This window comes from Stegostoma tigrinum, chromosome 1 (genome assembly GCF_030684315.1).
Source record: "Stegostoma tigrinum isolate sSteTig4 chromosome 1, sSteTig4.hap1, whole genome shotgun sequence".
In the NCBI taxonomy this organism is placed as follows: Eukaryota; Metazoa; Chordata; class Chondrichthyes; order Orectolobiformes; family Stegostomatidae; genus Stegostoma; species Stegostoma tigrinum.
In genome coordinates this window covers 60,451,989-60,467,702 of record NC_081354.1, presented here as the reverse complement: position 1 = coordinate 60,467,702, position 15,714 = coordinate 60,451,989, and the positions used below count along the sequence as shown (strand labels likewise).

General features: G+C 39.2%; 1 protein-coding gene across 1 annotated transcript in view; it reads left to right on the top strand.

Annotated features, from left to right (window-relative positions):
* cpz (carboxypeptidase Z) overlaps window positions 1-15,714 on the top strand; it is a 55,908-nt gene that overhangs the window by 23,822 nt on the left and 16,372 nt on the right. The window contains exons 3-6 of the mRNA XM_048540688.2: window positions 3,230-3,259; window positions 9,354-9,728; window positions 10,487-10,690; window positions 12,744-12,940. Of these exons, the coding sequence (XP_048396645.2) occupies window positions 3,230-3,259; window positions 9,354-9,728; window positions 10,487-10,690; window positions 12,744-12,940 (806 nt within the window). The remainder of the gene's footprint in view (window positions 1-3,229; window positions 3,260-9,353; window positions 9,729-10,486; window positions 10,691-12,743; window positions 12,941-15,714) is intronic.

Sequence of the window (15,714 nt, the reverse complement as noted above, 5' to 3'; positions counted from 1 at the left end):
ATGTAGTATCATTTAGTCAGCTTGAAGGAATTTGATTCTTTAATTTGAACTGTTTCCTACCCAGTAATTATTCAAATTAAAATTAAAACTGGAAGACAAATATCAGACTTGACTGAGGAAGAGTTCATATTGAATAATTTTGTGAGTGATCAGATTTCAAATCAATTTAGCTTAAAACATTTAATAATTTGTGAGTGAAAAATGTCTGGGACATGTTTCCGCATTTAGCAGCTTTGAAGTTAATTTGAAATTAATTATTCATCTTCCTGGTGACAATGGATGGAGCTCAGACTGAGGGGAATGGGTGGTGATAACGAGAATGGGTAGTTATCATAACAGGAGCAAAGTGGATGGGGCAACCTGAGTGATGGAGCAACAGTAGGGAGTGGACCATAAACACATGTTTACTATAGCTGCCTCTCTAAAAACAGTGGAGTCGGTAGGCCAGGTAGAGAAGCAAAAGCAGGAGTTAAAAGAACAAGTAAAAATAGAGATATAGAGACATGGCAAGAAAGACATAGAAAAGTAGCAATCACCAGAATGGTGAGAGAGTGACAATATTCACTGATTTATGTGAGATTTAATGACAGATTGACTAGTAACCTCATACTTACTGACTCATGGACATAGAATTAAGCCATTTGGCCCATTGTATCCCCCACCAGTCAATAAAGTTCTGAGCTCACAAATTCCATCTTCCCATTTTTGACCCATAGCCCTGAATGCTATGGCAACACAAGTGAATATCTAGATACTGCTTAAATATGAGAGTTTCTGATTCAGTCACAGTTCCAAGAAATGAAACATTTCTCCTATTACCTTGATTATTGACCCCATCACTCACAGAAAAAGAGTGCTTTCCCATCTGCCCTATCTGTGCCCCTTATGATCTTATATAACCATATCACATCCTCTTGTAGCCTTTGCTTCTCCAAGGAAAATAACCCCAAAATATCCAATCTTTCCTCACAGTTCAAAACCTCCAGCCCAGGCAGCATCCTGGTAAAGCTCCTCTGCATCATCTCTAGTGTAATCACATCTTTCCTATAATGTGATGATCAGAACTGCATGCATTAATCCAGCTGTCCACACAGCTCTAACATTAATTCCTTGTATTCTCTACCTTGGCTCATAAAGGCAATCATCCTATATTCCTTCTTAACCATCTTATCTACCGGCTGTGCTCCCTACAGGAATCTGTGGATAAACATGTTGTGGTCTCTCTGATCTTCAGTACTTTCCAGAGTCTTACCATCCATAATGTAATCTTTTGCTTTGTTAAGTGCATTACCTTACACTTTTCCAGGTTGAATTCGATTTTTCTCTGTTTTGACTAACTGACTGGTCCATCTGTACCTTCCTGCAGTTTACATTATCATTTCTCTAGTTACAACACAACCAATTTTCATGTCATTCTCAAATTTCTTGATCATAGCCCCTACATTGATGTCCAAGTGATTAACTTACACCACAATCAACAAGGGTCCCACCATAGAGGCCTGAAGAATTCTACTGGAAACAAAATTCCAGTCACAGAAACATCTCTCTAATATCACCCTCTGCTTCCTCCCTCACAGCCAATTCTGTATCCAATATGCTAATTTTCCTTAGATCCCATGGGCACTTAACTTTCTTGACCAGCCTGCTTGGAGGTACCTTGTCAAAAGCCTGGCTAAGATCATGTAGACCACATCAAATGCATTAGCCAAATCAACAAATGTTGGTTACTTCTTGAAAAATGTGATCAAATTTGTCAAACATGACCTTTGACAAATCCACAGTGATTATCCCTGATCAACCTCTATCTCACCAAGTGCAGATATATTCTAAACTTGCAATATTTTCCAATAACCTCAAGAATACGGAGGCTGGACTGACTGGTCTGTAATTTCTTGATCTATCCTTTAAGAATGTTAGCAGACCCCTCTTTCTCTAGCACCTTACCCAAGGCCAAAAAGGATTTAAAAATTACTGCCAGGACCTCTGATGTTTTCTCCCTTGCCTCCTTCAATGACCTAAGATACATCTCAGTCAGACCTGCAGATTAAGCACTTTTACATCGGCTAAACCTTTAGTACCTCCTCCCCTCTCTATGTTATTTCTTCTAAATTTCACAACTTTCACCAATGCCTAAGCCTGCATCATCCGATTCGGTTGTGATGATTGATACAGAATATTCATTGAGGACTTTGCCCAGATTTTCCCTATCCATACACAGCCCACCACTCTGGTCCCTTATGAGCCCTGCGCTTCCCTCCTATTCTGATTGCTGGAAAGCATTTCCTCATCTCCCCAACTGCAATCTGCTGCTGCTAAATTATTACTTAACCCTGCCAGTTTATAAATTTTACAGAGAACATAAAAACAGAATTAGCAGAGGGTTGATTTAAATGATGCCTTCCCATTAAGGCTTTTCATACCTTTAGATTTTGTTGGATTCTTCACCCACTAGCATATTCCCTTGGAAACGTTTGTGGTTCATTTTTTTTTTGCTTACAGGATAAATACAGTCAAAGCTAAGCAGCCAAGATACTACTCTATGCCCCTTTATTAGGAATTGCTGGACCACTGTTCAGTTACTTCCTCACAGTCTTGGGAACTTTAGAATTCCTACCAGCACACTTACTGGAATGAGTTAGTGCAGCAATGTTAAAAGGAACAGAAGAAAAGGTTTGTTTATTTAGGGAATATAATTTTAACCAAACCTACATGGTAGAAATTTAAATTTCCCCTGTACATCCAAAGTTATCAGGACAAGTGCCCTTAGCTAATTCGTCACTGGTGTTTAAGCATGCATTTGCAGTGCCCTGAGTACAGCATTTATTAAATCTTAAATTCATTTATGATTAAAGCAGGGTTAGGTCATTTGGCCAATTGTGCCTATTCTACTGTTTACTAGTATCGTAGCTGATCTGATTGTCACAACTCCACTTTTATACGTCATAACGATTCACTCCCTTGTCAAGCCTTGGGAGGGTATAATCTGCCATTTCCACCATTCTAAACCATCCACTAGCATGTGTCTCAAATGTAGTGGTAATTTATTAAGTAAGTTTCAACTCTCTGGTGGTAATTTTAACTTTAAGGATAGTACAAAACTGACTATAGTGATTTAGTTGTCTTCACAACTTTTCTCTGTTTTCATTCCCATGAATGTCAAGTGGTCTTTTCCCATGCCTAACACTGTCATAATTATTTTTCAATGAAAGCTGCATCTTTTCTCTTTCAGGACGATGTCACGCTGAAGCTGTAGAGAAAGGTAAGGGTTAAAACTTCTATCTTTCCTGTAAGTCAACAGTTTTTGTGTTGGAAATTTTATGCAACATAATTTAGTCAAATGATTGTCCAAGTTATGATCCCACTCCACACAGATTCACTTAAAGACCAGAATGAAATGCCAGTTTATTTACAAATACTGGTGGCTAAAGTTTCTCAGTTCATATCCCTTTAAGAAATATTATTATAATTGAATTCTGTGGAATATATACAAAAAAAAATCTATATACATTAGTAATGTGGCCAATTATTTTGTTTCCTGATGTTATTCACATCCTTGGAATATTTTGCACAGCTGTGCACTAGATCAATTTACATTGAGAATGGAGATGTTCATTCACATTCTAGCATTTGTACGCACACAAATCGATTCCCCAGGCAAAGCATTGATATTATCATAGAAGACCACATTGCTGGCCTTGGGGAATTGAGGTGAGGCTCTGTAGAACCACTGTGTACGCAAACAAATTTGTCTCCCAGAGTTAATTACACACGTACAGCGCAATTTAAATTAACTGGGTGTATGCCAGTGCTATTGCTTTAGACAAACCTCCTCCCACTCCTCTGTATATCTAATCAACACGTCTTTCTATTTCTTTGCCCCTCATCTCCTTTTCTAGTATCCCCTTAAATAAATCTGTGCTGTGTAGCTCATCTATCCTTTTAGAACATAGAACAATACAACGCAGAACAGGACCTTCGGCCCTCGAAGTTGCGCCGACCTGTGAACTAATCTAAGCCCATCCCCCTACACTATCCCATCATCATCCATATGCTTATCCAAGGACTGTTTAACTGCCCCTAATGTGGCTGAGTTAACTATATTGGCAGACAGGGTGTTCCATGCCCTTACCACTCTCTGAGTAAAGAACCTGCCTCTGACATCTGTCTTAAATTTATCACCCCTCAATTTGTAGCTATGCCCCCTTGTACAAATTGAAGTCATTGTCCAAGGAAAAAGACTCTCACTGTCCACCCTATCTAATCTTCTGATCATCTTGCATGTCTCTATTAAATCCCCTCTTAGCTTCCTTCTTTCCAATGAGAACAGACCCAAATCCCTCAGCCTTTCTTCATAGGGCCTGCGCTCCAGACCAGGCAACATCCTGGTAAATCTCCTCAGCACCTTTTCCTTTGCTTACACATCCTTCCTGTAATGGGGCAACCAGAACTGCACGCAATATTCCAAATGAGGCCGCACTAGTGTTTTGTACAGTTGCAACATTCTAGATGTTCTACATTTTTTACTACTGTTTGGATAACAAGCACTCGCCTGAACTCCCTACTGTATTTATTACTGACCATTTCATATTTATGGCCTCTAGTTCACTTCCAGATCACAAGTGAAATCAATTTCTCCCCTTAAATCTTATCAAATCCTTTCAGTACTTCAAAGACCTCGCTTCAATCACCCCTTAGCCTACTAGACATATAAACCCCAACCTGTCTGATCTTTCCAATGTGTGTAAATCTCACATGTTTTTTATATTGCATAGTGCTGGTTTCATAAATTGAACAATTAATATAATCTTCATGGGCATGACAATGCAACTAAAATGCTTTTGATCAACAGTGCTATCATTTTCCAGCCTTGGAAATAAAATAATGAGGTATTAAGTAATAATGATAATGTAAGCCTTTTAGTCATATCACTTATTCTGTAGCAACATCAAATCTCTGACAGTTACTAGAACAAGGGTAGGTGTTGGCCAAGTGGTAATATCACTAGATTATTCATATAGACACCCAGGTAATGTTCTGTGAATCTAGTTTCAACCCTCCCCATGGCAGATGGTAGAATTTGATGATCAATTGTAATCTGGAAATAAGAATTTAATGATGACCATGAAACTGTAACTGATTGTTTGGAAAACTCCATTTGGTTCATTAATGTCTTTTAGGAAAGGAATTCTGCCATCCTGACCTGCTCTGGCTTACATGAGACTCCAGACTCACAGTAATTTAGTTATATCTTAATTGCCTTTTGGCAATTAGGGATGGGCAAGAAATAGTGGTCCAGTCAGGGACACCCACATCCCATGAATGAATGAAAAAGAAAGGAAGCAAAGTGTAATGCCCTTGGACGTCCTCGCGGTGGAAAAAGGTTTCCACTTGTGTCCAACAAGGCTTAGGATTTGGTTCAGTACTGTTTGTCTGAATGATTTTTATTAATTAAAGGGTTGGGTCTGTCAGAATGTACCATGTAATTTATGTTTGGATACAGAGCAACATTCCCTGTAAGCTGCATTCAGCCACTCTTAAGTTCCATGCATGGCGATTGACATTGTCATGCGGATCGTGGCACTGAATTCCTGAGTCAGGCCTGCGTAGCTGGTAAGAAAATTAGAGGGGATCTGAAGCAGAGGTGTTAACAGAGATCTTAATAAAGTGCTTTGTTTTCATCATCACAAAGGATACAGAAATTTGAACTGGAGAGAGACAAAGTGCGAAATATTAGTTACAGCAATCATAATATGAGCGGAAATACTAGATGAACTTGCATCCTCAAAGATGAATCACAGGGCCTGATTTTTTTAATAGCAAGCTATAAAATGAATCAAGGGAGAAATAATCGGTGTTGTGAGGAATGTTTTTCAATCATCACTGGATATAAGTGAGGTCCCAAAGGATTAGAAGTTGGCAAAAATTGTACTATTAGGTAAATTGTCGTGAATAGTAGGCCAATCTATCTAACTTTGATGGTAGACAAATTACCAGAATCATTTCAAGAGACAGGATAGACTGCCACTTAGAAAGGATTGGATTAATGGGGGATAAGTCAGTGTGTATTGTTTTTAAAGGAAGGTCTTGTCTTACTAAAATTATTGAATTTTTTGAGGGATAACAAAGAGGATTGAAGTCGATGTTGTCCATGTCAATTTTACTAAGACACCTAACAAAATACAACCAGCAAAGTAACAGCTCATGGACTACAAGGGACTGTGACAAAGGAATTTGAACCCATGATTGTCTCAGTCACAGAAAACAAGTAATAACGGTTGTTGGATGATTTTGAAACAGAAAGGGCTCAATGTTGGGTTTGTTGCTGTCTGTCATATTTATTAACAACATGGCCTTAAATATGGGAAACATAGTTGGGAAATTTGCAGAGAACACAACACTGAAGAGGATAGCTGTCATCTTTAGTAATATATCAATGTTTTCATTGATGAGTAGAAAAGTGTAAAATGGAATTCAATCCAGAGAAGTGTGAAGTAATGTATGTGGGGAGGCCAAAAAAACGTACATAATAATGGGAAAATATTGACGGTGTAAAGTAATTTAGAGATCTTGGAGTGCACATCCATAGGGCGCTGAATGTTGGTAGGACAGGTAGATAAGGTGGTAGGGAAAGCATATGTGACACGTTCTGATATTAGATGAAGACTCGGATATAAAAACAGTGATGTATGCTGGAACTGTATAAAATGCTGGTTGGGCACATGTGGAATTTTGTGGATTTTGTTCTCTTCATTGTTTTAGAAGTAGGACATAATTGCTCTGGAGAGAGTACAAAGGAAATGTACAAGAATGTTTTCAGGACTTGAAAACTGCAACTATGAAGCACAAGTCAAAGGCAACAGTGATCAAATGTTGATCAAAAATGATTTGCTGCATCCCATTGGTCCTGGCAAATGTAATACTGGCATTTCAATAATGTGGAAGCTAGTACCAATGATATAAAGCCAAACTATGTCCAATAACTTTCCATACTTGGGAGTCTCCCAAGAATGCACTGGAAAGAGGGAACATCATCTCAATATTGCAATGGGCTCTACTGAATACAATGAAAAGTTTAATAATTGATATGGGTCAGGGATGCAAAGGTGGTCAGACCATAGCAAGCACTCCTTGTTGATGTAATGTGTTGGTACCTTCATCACACAGATGCATTTGCTTTGACCAGGGCCATGGTGGATAAGATATCATGGCTACTTAAGATGTGGTTGCACTGCTTGGCTGGTCAGTATAGCCTGGACAGACGTGCACTGCCATAATGATGCAGCTCAGTCAATTGGAGGAGGCAGCAATGCAATGAGATCAATACTGAGGAATGAGGAAATGGGAATAGTCATTGGAGAAGAAGGATGAGAACATGGGGGAAGAAAGAGGCTGTTGTTGTTCATAACAAAGCTAAGCAGGGTCAGGCACAACAAGCCAGGCAGAACCTGCTTGAAACACCCAGTTCCAATAAATAGGAGCTGGGTGCAGCAGACCATCATGGACTTTAGAATAGTTATTAGTTATCATGCTAGCATTTGGTTTGCATTGTGGGGCTGAACTGTAACCTCTATTTGGTTTATTTGTGTTTGATTTTGCTTGTTGTAAATAAAGTTTCATGTTTGGACTTGTCTGGTTGCTTGCCTGTCTGTGATGTTCTAGACAATGACATACTACAGTGGGCATTAGAGACAAGTGTAGACATGACGTAGAAAAGTGGCTTGGAAGGGACATAGCTAAGAACAGATACAGTAAAAGCCTGCTCATTAAAACAATGACTAGCGTGAGAGAATGGGATTGTATACGTGAGGGAATGTCAGCAATGCTGGCTATATGGTGTCAGCACTTGTCTTTGTGACTGTTGTGTCATGATGCAGCCAGTGAGTGGCTACAGACACAAGGAATGCTGATCTTTTGACAGATATCTGCCGAGTAGCAAGTTGTTCTGAGAACAGTGTGTAGTAAGATGAAACTTGAATCAGGAGATAAGGACAGTATGGGACAAGTAGTTTATAAAGTAGGTTTGCTCAGATAACAGCAATGAATCTTAATGGGCCTTGGGGTGAAAAACTCATTGAAAAATCCTAATGAACTGGCACATAGCCACAAAAATAAAATTCAGCCCAATGACTTGGATGTTGTTATCAGTAGTGAGGCAATAGCTGTTATCACTGAACTGAAAGAAAGCAGCCTCTACAATGATCTAGTGATTTATGGGGCATGGGTTTCCCTTTTGATGACATTTGTTTGCATCTGGGGCTAAATCAAGGGGTTTGTTAGACATTCAATAATTTTGTTGCCATCAACTGGATAAGCAAAACATTGAAGAATTCTCACAAGCAGCCAATGGGATGGTCAAATACAATGATTACTTTAAAAAAGACATCTTTTATAAATTTAACAGAAAATGTAGTAAGTACAAGAGCATACAAATTAGAAACTGAAATATAACAATTGTTAAAAAATATTAAAACATAGTCACACTTCCATTGTACAGATTTTACCTCCTTAAATAAGAAGCCTTGGGACTATGCTTCTGCTGGATAGAGAAGGCAGGAGATCACATGTAAGGGTCATTCCTGACAATCCTTTCTTTACAGCAACAGATATTATTCCATTACTGGGCAGCTCTGCTTGCTGTACTTCAAACTTTATTTACAGCAGTTACATACCTGAAAATCTGCGTTATGGCAATGTAAAATGTGTGTCCTTGCAGAAACTAGAAGCATTGCAGATTCTCTGGAAAATACAGTGGGTACTCTCAGAGACTAAAATTACCACATTAAGAGGTACAATCTGCAATTTTAAAAAGTTACCTTGTGCAAATGTAAAATTAATCTTCCAGAGGCAAAGACATTTTTTAACCAATTGTGATTTAGTATGCTATTAAAAAACAGGTTTCACCTCATTAACAAGTTGTGTGGTGGGTATTGCAAAAAAGGGAGCAGTTCTCATCCATTCAGTGCTTTCCAAGAGATTTCTAGCATTTCACGGACCACTTGACAGCACACATTGTGGAAGGGCATGAAATCACTGAGAGCAAGGTCTCAATTTCCATCATTTGCAGTATAGGTGAGGATGCTGGAGGTAGCTCCCGTTTCACAAAGTAAAGTTAGTGTACACTGGTTGTTTTACTATCAGTACAAATCCAAGCACCAAGCCATCTGAAGGTGAAACAAAGCTTAGTGCTCACTTTGTCTGACAAAGTAATACAAAGCAATACATGTTTTGATTTCTGCTTATTTTGTGATTTATGATTAAAAGGAGGACATGATCGATCTGTCATTGTAACTTATCTCAGAGCACAGCAATGATCAACTAAATCAATTAACATCTTCTGATTTGTGTTTCTGCAGCACAGTGTATGAACAACTATCTAAATTACTGTTCGGGCATGTCTTACTCAAAGGTAATGTTTCCGAACTTGATTGGTCAAATATCAAGGGCAGAAACTGAGATGAGTGCGGAGTATGTTCTTATCAGTGTCTTGGACAACTTGCTGAACGGAGAATGTAACACAGATCTCAGGTTGCTGGGCTGTTCCATCCTTGCTCCACGTTGTGAGAACAATAAGATTGTGAAGCCTTGTCGATATGCTTGTGAGGCACTTAAAAAAGATTGTCAACATTCGTTTGAACTGGTTCAGATGGCATGGCCATATTTCATGGACTGTGATCGTTTCTTTGTTGGTGAAGAGGAAGGTTGTTATGATCCTGTAGGAAAATACCAAGGTAGGTATCTGATTGTGTTTTGAGACTGAATATTATGCAGCGGGAGCTAAGTTATGCATTTCCAGTAAGAAGCTCTAATTCACTGATGTAGTATACATTTCTATCACACTCAGGGAGGTTTTGTCCACAACACAATGCTTTACAAAGTTGGCTCAAATAAAAGTAAATAAGTTGAATTTCTGACCAAGTGGTAAACGAATGGCACCAGCCATTTGGTTTAATGTCAGTGGTATGTAAACAGAAACAATAATTTGCAACAAAATTACTAGTCACTCGGTCAAATGTGAATCAGCTTAGGAAAGCCACAACAGATTTCGCAAGAGAATACCATATTTAACAAATGACTGAATACGGCAGGGCATTTGGGAAGGCAGTTAATAATGTACATATGACCCTGGGTTTCATAAATAAAAAAGAATAAAACGCTGATTCAGCTCCCAGTAGAATAATGCATCCAGTTTTTGTTGTAATACTTTTGGAAGAATGTGAAGATATTAAAGTGAGAGGAGTAAGATTCAGAGGAATGGTTCCAAAGATGAGGAACTCCAGTTGTGTAGATGGACTGGAGAGGCTTGATAGACGTGCTAAAAATCATGAGGGATCTGATCACATTTGTTAGGGAGAGGCTGTTACTATCAGAGGAAGGATCAAAGATTTGAAGAAATCGGAAAAAGAAGCAATCCTGACATGAAGACAGCAGGAATTTACAAAACTTTTACCAAGCTTTGAACATAAACAGCAGTAACTTTTCTTGACAGATTCAGGTTTGACAGATGAATCAGAAGTACTCTTTTCCACATTACAATTCAAATACCACAGTTATGCGGAGATGACAAAATTACTGAAACATACTGCATCAGTGTGCTCGTCTATCTCAACAATGTACACCATTGGCCGTAGTTTTGATGGCAACAACCTTTATGTGATTGAGTTTTCAAGTAATCCTGGTGAACATGAATTGCGTAAGTAGCTCACTTATTCATAATACCTGTTCCTTCTCTTGCTCTTTGTTTCAGCACATCTGTTGTTGGTTCAGCCACATCCGGAGTATTGTGTCCAGTTCTGCTTGCCTCATTACAGGAAAGATGTGGAAGCGTTGGAAAAGGTGCAGAGGAGATTTACAAGGATGTTGCCTGGAATGGAGGGAAGGTCTTAAAAGGAAAGGTTGAGAGAGCTAGAGCTTTTCTCTTTAGAACAACAAAGGATGAGAGGTGACTTGATAGTGGTGTACAAAATGATCAAAGGTATAGATGGAATAAACAGCCAGAGAATTTTTCTTAGGGTGGAGATAGCTATTACGAGGGGTCATTGTTTTAAAGTGAGTGGAGGTAGATATAAGGGAGACGTCAGAGGTAGGTTCTTTACTCAGAGAGTGGTCGGGGTGTGGAATGCATTGCCGGAGAGGGTAATGGAGGTGGCCTCATTAGGAGCATTTAAGCGGCTATTAGATAGGCATATGAACGATAGTATAAGGTAGGTGTGGAGGTTAGTTAGATCTTAGGATTAGGGTAAAAGTTTGGCACAACATCGTGGGTCAAAGGGCCTGTACTGTGCTGTACTGTTCTATGTTCTATCTATGTTCTCTGTTGCAGTTAGGAAATTTTAATTTAACCAGCTTGGTGAGCAAGTGGCAGTATAGATTAGTTGCTCAATTTACACTGGGCAGTGTTCACTTTGCATTGACTTGGATTTAAGTGCAATGCACCTGGGACAAACCTGGCACTACCACTACCCAGGACAAGGAAATCTTAATGATATTAGCATTAGATGGTTAGTTAAATAATTGCTCACTATCTCCTGCTTGGCATTGTGTTAGAGTGGCAAAATGGCAAGTGAGTGAGAGGAGAAATTATGAGATAGTGGTTGCAGTTATGCACCCATGAGTATGGCCTTGTGCAGTCAATGGGACCAATGAGGATATTGCGAGAGATCAGGGCTACTAATGAAATCAGAAAGGAGGCCAAGGTTGGGAAGGCACTTAGGACAGTCTATCCTGTTGCTCTGGTCTGTAACATGCTTCTAGAAGTAGCAGACCTTCACCCACCTCTGCTCCGTCTGCCTTTTACAGCACTTGAGAAGCCAATATTATCAGACCCCCTCCTTCGGGTTAAGTTGTGCTACATTTGTATGTTAATTAACCATAAGACCATAAGACATTGGAGTGGAAGTAAGGCCATTTGGCATATTGAGTCCACTCCGCCATTTAAATCATGGCTGATGGGCATTTCAACTCCACTTCCCTGCACTCTCCCCATAGCCCTTGGTTCCTATAAGACCATAAGACCAGGCCTGTTGTTTAGGGTTTGCTTGTTGACGAACTGATTTGGGATAACACAAGTTTAAATGCCTCCGAAAGGTGATGTGTTGGAACTGTGAGGTAGAATTTTAAATTTTAGTGCATAAGTAGTGAGCCATGATCTGTAAAAGACCATAGCCATCCCTCTCCCTTACCGAGGGACGATTGGTTATATGTAGTGTGAGTGGTATCACTGCACAAGTGTGGCGTAATGTGAGATGCAGTCTCCATGAGCAAGCATAGCTGGTATGGGGATTGAGCCCATGCAATTGCCATGTACGTGATAATTTAGCTGCGTTAGGTAACAGATCCCCACCTCCAACATCACCCCCTCCTTGCCTTTAATATCTTAAGGCCAACAATTCACCATTTTCACTGAGTGGTGTCTTAAAATAGTTGTCATTCGGTATGTAATTTTCCATTAGTAAGTTCTGCCCTGCATTTTTTAAAAAAAAAACAATTATGTCAATGTTTTTGGATAAACCTAATCTAATCTACCTGGTGGGAAACCGATTGATTCCAGCCAGTTATTTGATCGGCTACAACACATTGACATTGACTTTGACTTCAAACATAAGATCCACTGCAGATCTAATCCTGCCAGTTTTTGCCTGCAAGTTTAGGCTAAAGTATCCTTGTATTAACAAAAGAAGTAGAATGTGTTATTAGTATGAACATTTAAAAATGGAAAATAATAAATAATGATGTTTCTTTCTCAGTTGAACCAGAATTTAAATATATTGCAAACATGCATGGCAATGAAGCACTGGGGAGAGAGCTACTGCTATATCTTGCACAGTATTTGTGTTCTGAGTATTTAAGTGGAAACCAAAGAATTCAGGCTTTAATCAATAACACCAGAATCCATCTACTTCCTTCAATGAATCCTGATGGCTACGAAATAGCATCTGAAGAGGTAATTTTGTTTTTCTTTTTGATCTTCTTACAGCATAAATACCAGGAAATCTTCCATGGTATTAATCACAATAAGCTCTAATGTACCATACAAAACAGATTATATTATTGCAATGATTTTCATGTAGGTTGCTTTTTTCCTTTCTAAGGCTATAAAATGTAACTTATGAAATACAAAATCGACTGAAACTTTATCTTGCTCCTCATTTGTTACTTGCTTCCTCTCATCTTCACCTTATTCCTTCCCCCGCCCAATCTGAATTTGCCTAGATCCAAATCATGTTTTTCTGACCATCTCCTCTCCTTTGTGTTTGTACAGATTCTTCACACTTTCATCTCTCATAGATGAATGGCCTGTAGCCTTCTTAACTTTAACAACCTAAAGAAGCCCCCTCTACCTGTCGCCTTCCACATGTCCAAACATTTCCTCACTTTGAATATGTTTTCTTTTAAATTTACCACTTAATCCTGATAGGAACACAAGAAGATCAGAAATAGGACCAGCTGCTCCACTATTCAATAAGATCATAGCTGCTGTTTTTTTGCATTCAGCTCCACTTATCCACCCACTCACCATAACCCTTAATTCATTTATTGATCAAAAATCTATCGTTCCCTCAAAAATATTCACCAAGGTAACCTCAACTACTTCACCGGTCAGAGAATTCCACAGATCCTCAACCCTGTGGGTAAAGAAGTTCGTCTTCAACTAAGTCCTCAATCTGCTCTCCCTTATTTTGAGGCTATGCTCCCTAGTTTTAGCTTCACCGCCAGTAGAAACAATATGCCTGCTTCTACCTTTTCTATTCCCTTCATAATTTTGTATGTTTATATATGATTCCCCCTCATTCCTCCAGATACCGATGGGTATCGTCCCAGTCTACTCAGCTTCTCCTCATAAGCTAACCTTCACGACTCTGAAATCAACCTGGTGAATCTCCTTTGTACCTTCTCCAGTGCCAGTACATCCTTTCTCAACTAAGGAGACCAAAACTGTACACAGTACTCCAGGTGTGGCGTCACCAGCACCCTATACAGCTGCAGCATAGCCTCCCTGTTTTTAAACTCCAACCCTCCAACAATGAAGGACAATTTTCCATCTGCCTTGTTAATTACCTGCTGCAGATATGTCAATGTATATTTCTTACATTGTAGATATATTGAGCACACATTGTTCCAAACCAGTTCAGGTTTTCCTCACCCCTTTTCCAATTATGTTTATGAATGAGCATTCAGCTCTTATTCTGAGCTAGACAATGACACCAATTTTGTTTCAAATTTCTTTTGTGTTATTTTGTGCAAACATCAAAGGGTATTTCAATTACTATCAATCACTGCCCATCTCAATAGGAAACGCTGTACTAATCCATGATGCACGGACAATCTATAAGCAGAAGAAGTTGACATAAAATGGATTACGTAGCTCCCAGTGACTATTATCAGTGCATGATCTTCCCTTCATCAAGTAGAGGTGTTCACCAATAACTGTAGCCCACATTCAAATGCAGAAAGACCTGGACAATATCCAGGCTTGAGGTGAAAAGTGGAAAGTAACCTTCACACACACAAATACTCGGCAATGACCATTTCCAATAAGATACAATCTAACCATCACCTCTTGACATCCAAGATATTACTATCACTGAATCCCCCAGTATCAACTTCCTGGGAGACCAGAACTGAACTGGAAGACACAGAAAATTCTGGAAGACTCTTGAACAGCTTATAAAAGCTCCAGATAAGATTAAAAGTCCTCAGAAAAGCTGCATGACCAGAACAAAATGTCCAACATTCAATTGAAAGTCAACAATTCTTCAATTTGAATTTATTTTGTTCTGACAGCAGCCGAGTTCCCAAGCTGTGGTTTTTTTTGGACCTCAGTATTATTAAACTAGAAAAACAAGCCACTAAAATTCAAATTGTTAACAGCAACAGAGACCCACACAGATAAAACACATTAGGTCTGACTAATGACCACCTTAAGAAGCCAGAAAAAATATAGTCAACATTTGAAGGGTCAATAAAATCCTGAAACACCTTGTTCAATGCCATGAGAAGCCACAACTGAAAGTCAGACAGGTACAGCATTCTAACTAATCAAACCATGCAACAAACAACCCTGAGGCACAATCCACGGAATGTCTAGCCAAGCTACTCTGACAGCGATGTACCAGACCAGATCATTGACACACAACATGAGCTGACTTGTGCACAGTGGTACCAGCAGAAATCTTTGCCAGTATCCAGATTATAGTCCCATGGATACAGGCTCAGCAGTGCCTGTATGCAAAACGAATACCAGTGCAGGTAGAAACATTCTTCTACTTCGCATATTGAAACATATATACCAAAGAATGGCAATCAATGATTCCTTTGTCAAAATCACTGCAATAAAATGATATAGAGACTGAATCCCTGAAATACACTACATTCAAAGGACACAGTAAAACCTCACCCTGAGCAAACCACAGGCCCTGTGATGACAAATTGATTGGACTGCAGGAACCTACTCTTCAGCACCGTCCATGGTATAGACATTCCAGGCAAAGGACATTCCAGTGTTCCTTTCAGGACATACCAGTGTTGCAAATTGTTAGGAATTCCTTGCCTAGAGTCACACGCACATCAAGTGAATCAGTGATGTCCGTGGACAATGATTATTTGCCTCCCTCGTGGTGTGAATGATGGCAGAGGACATTTAATCGGGCAGAAAAGTAGTAGATGAGAACTCATTTCCAATGTGGCCCATTAATTTTAGGGTGGGTGGCCTCATGT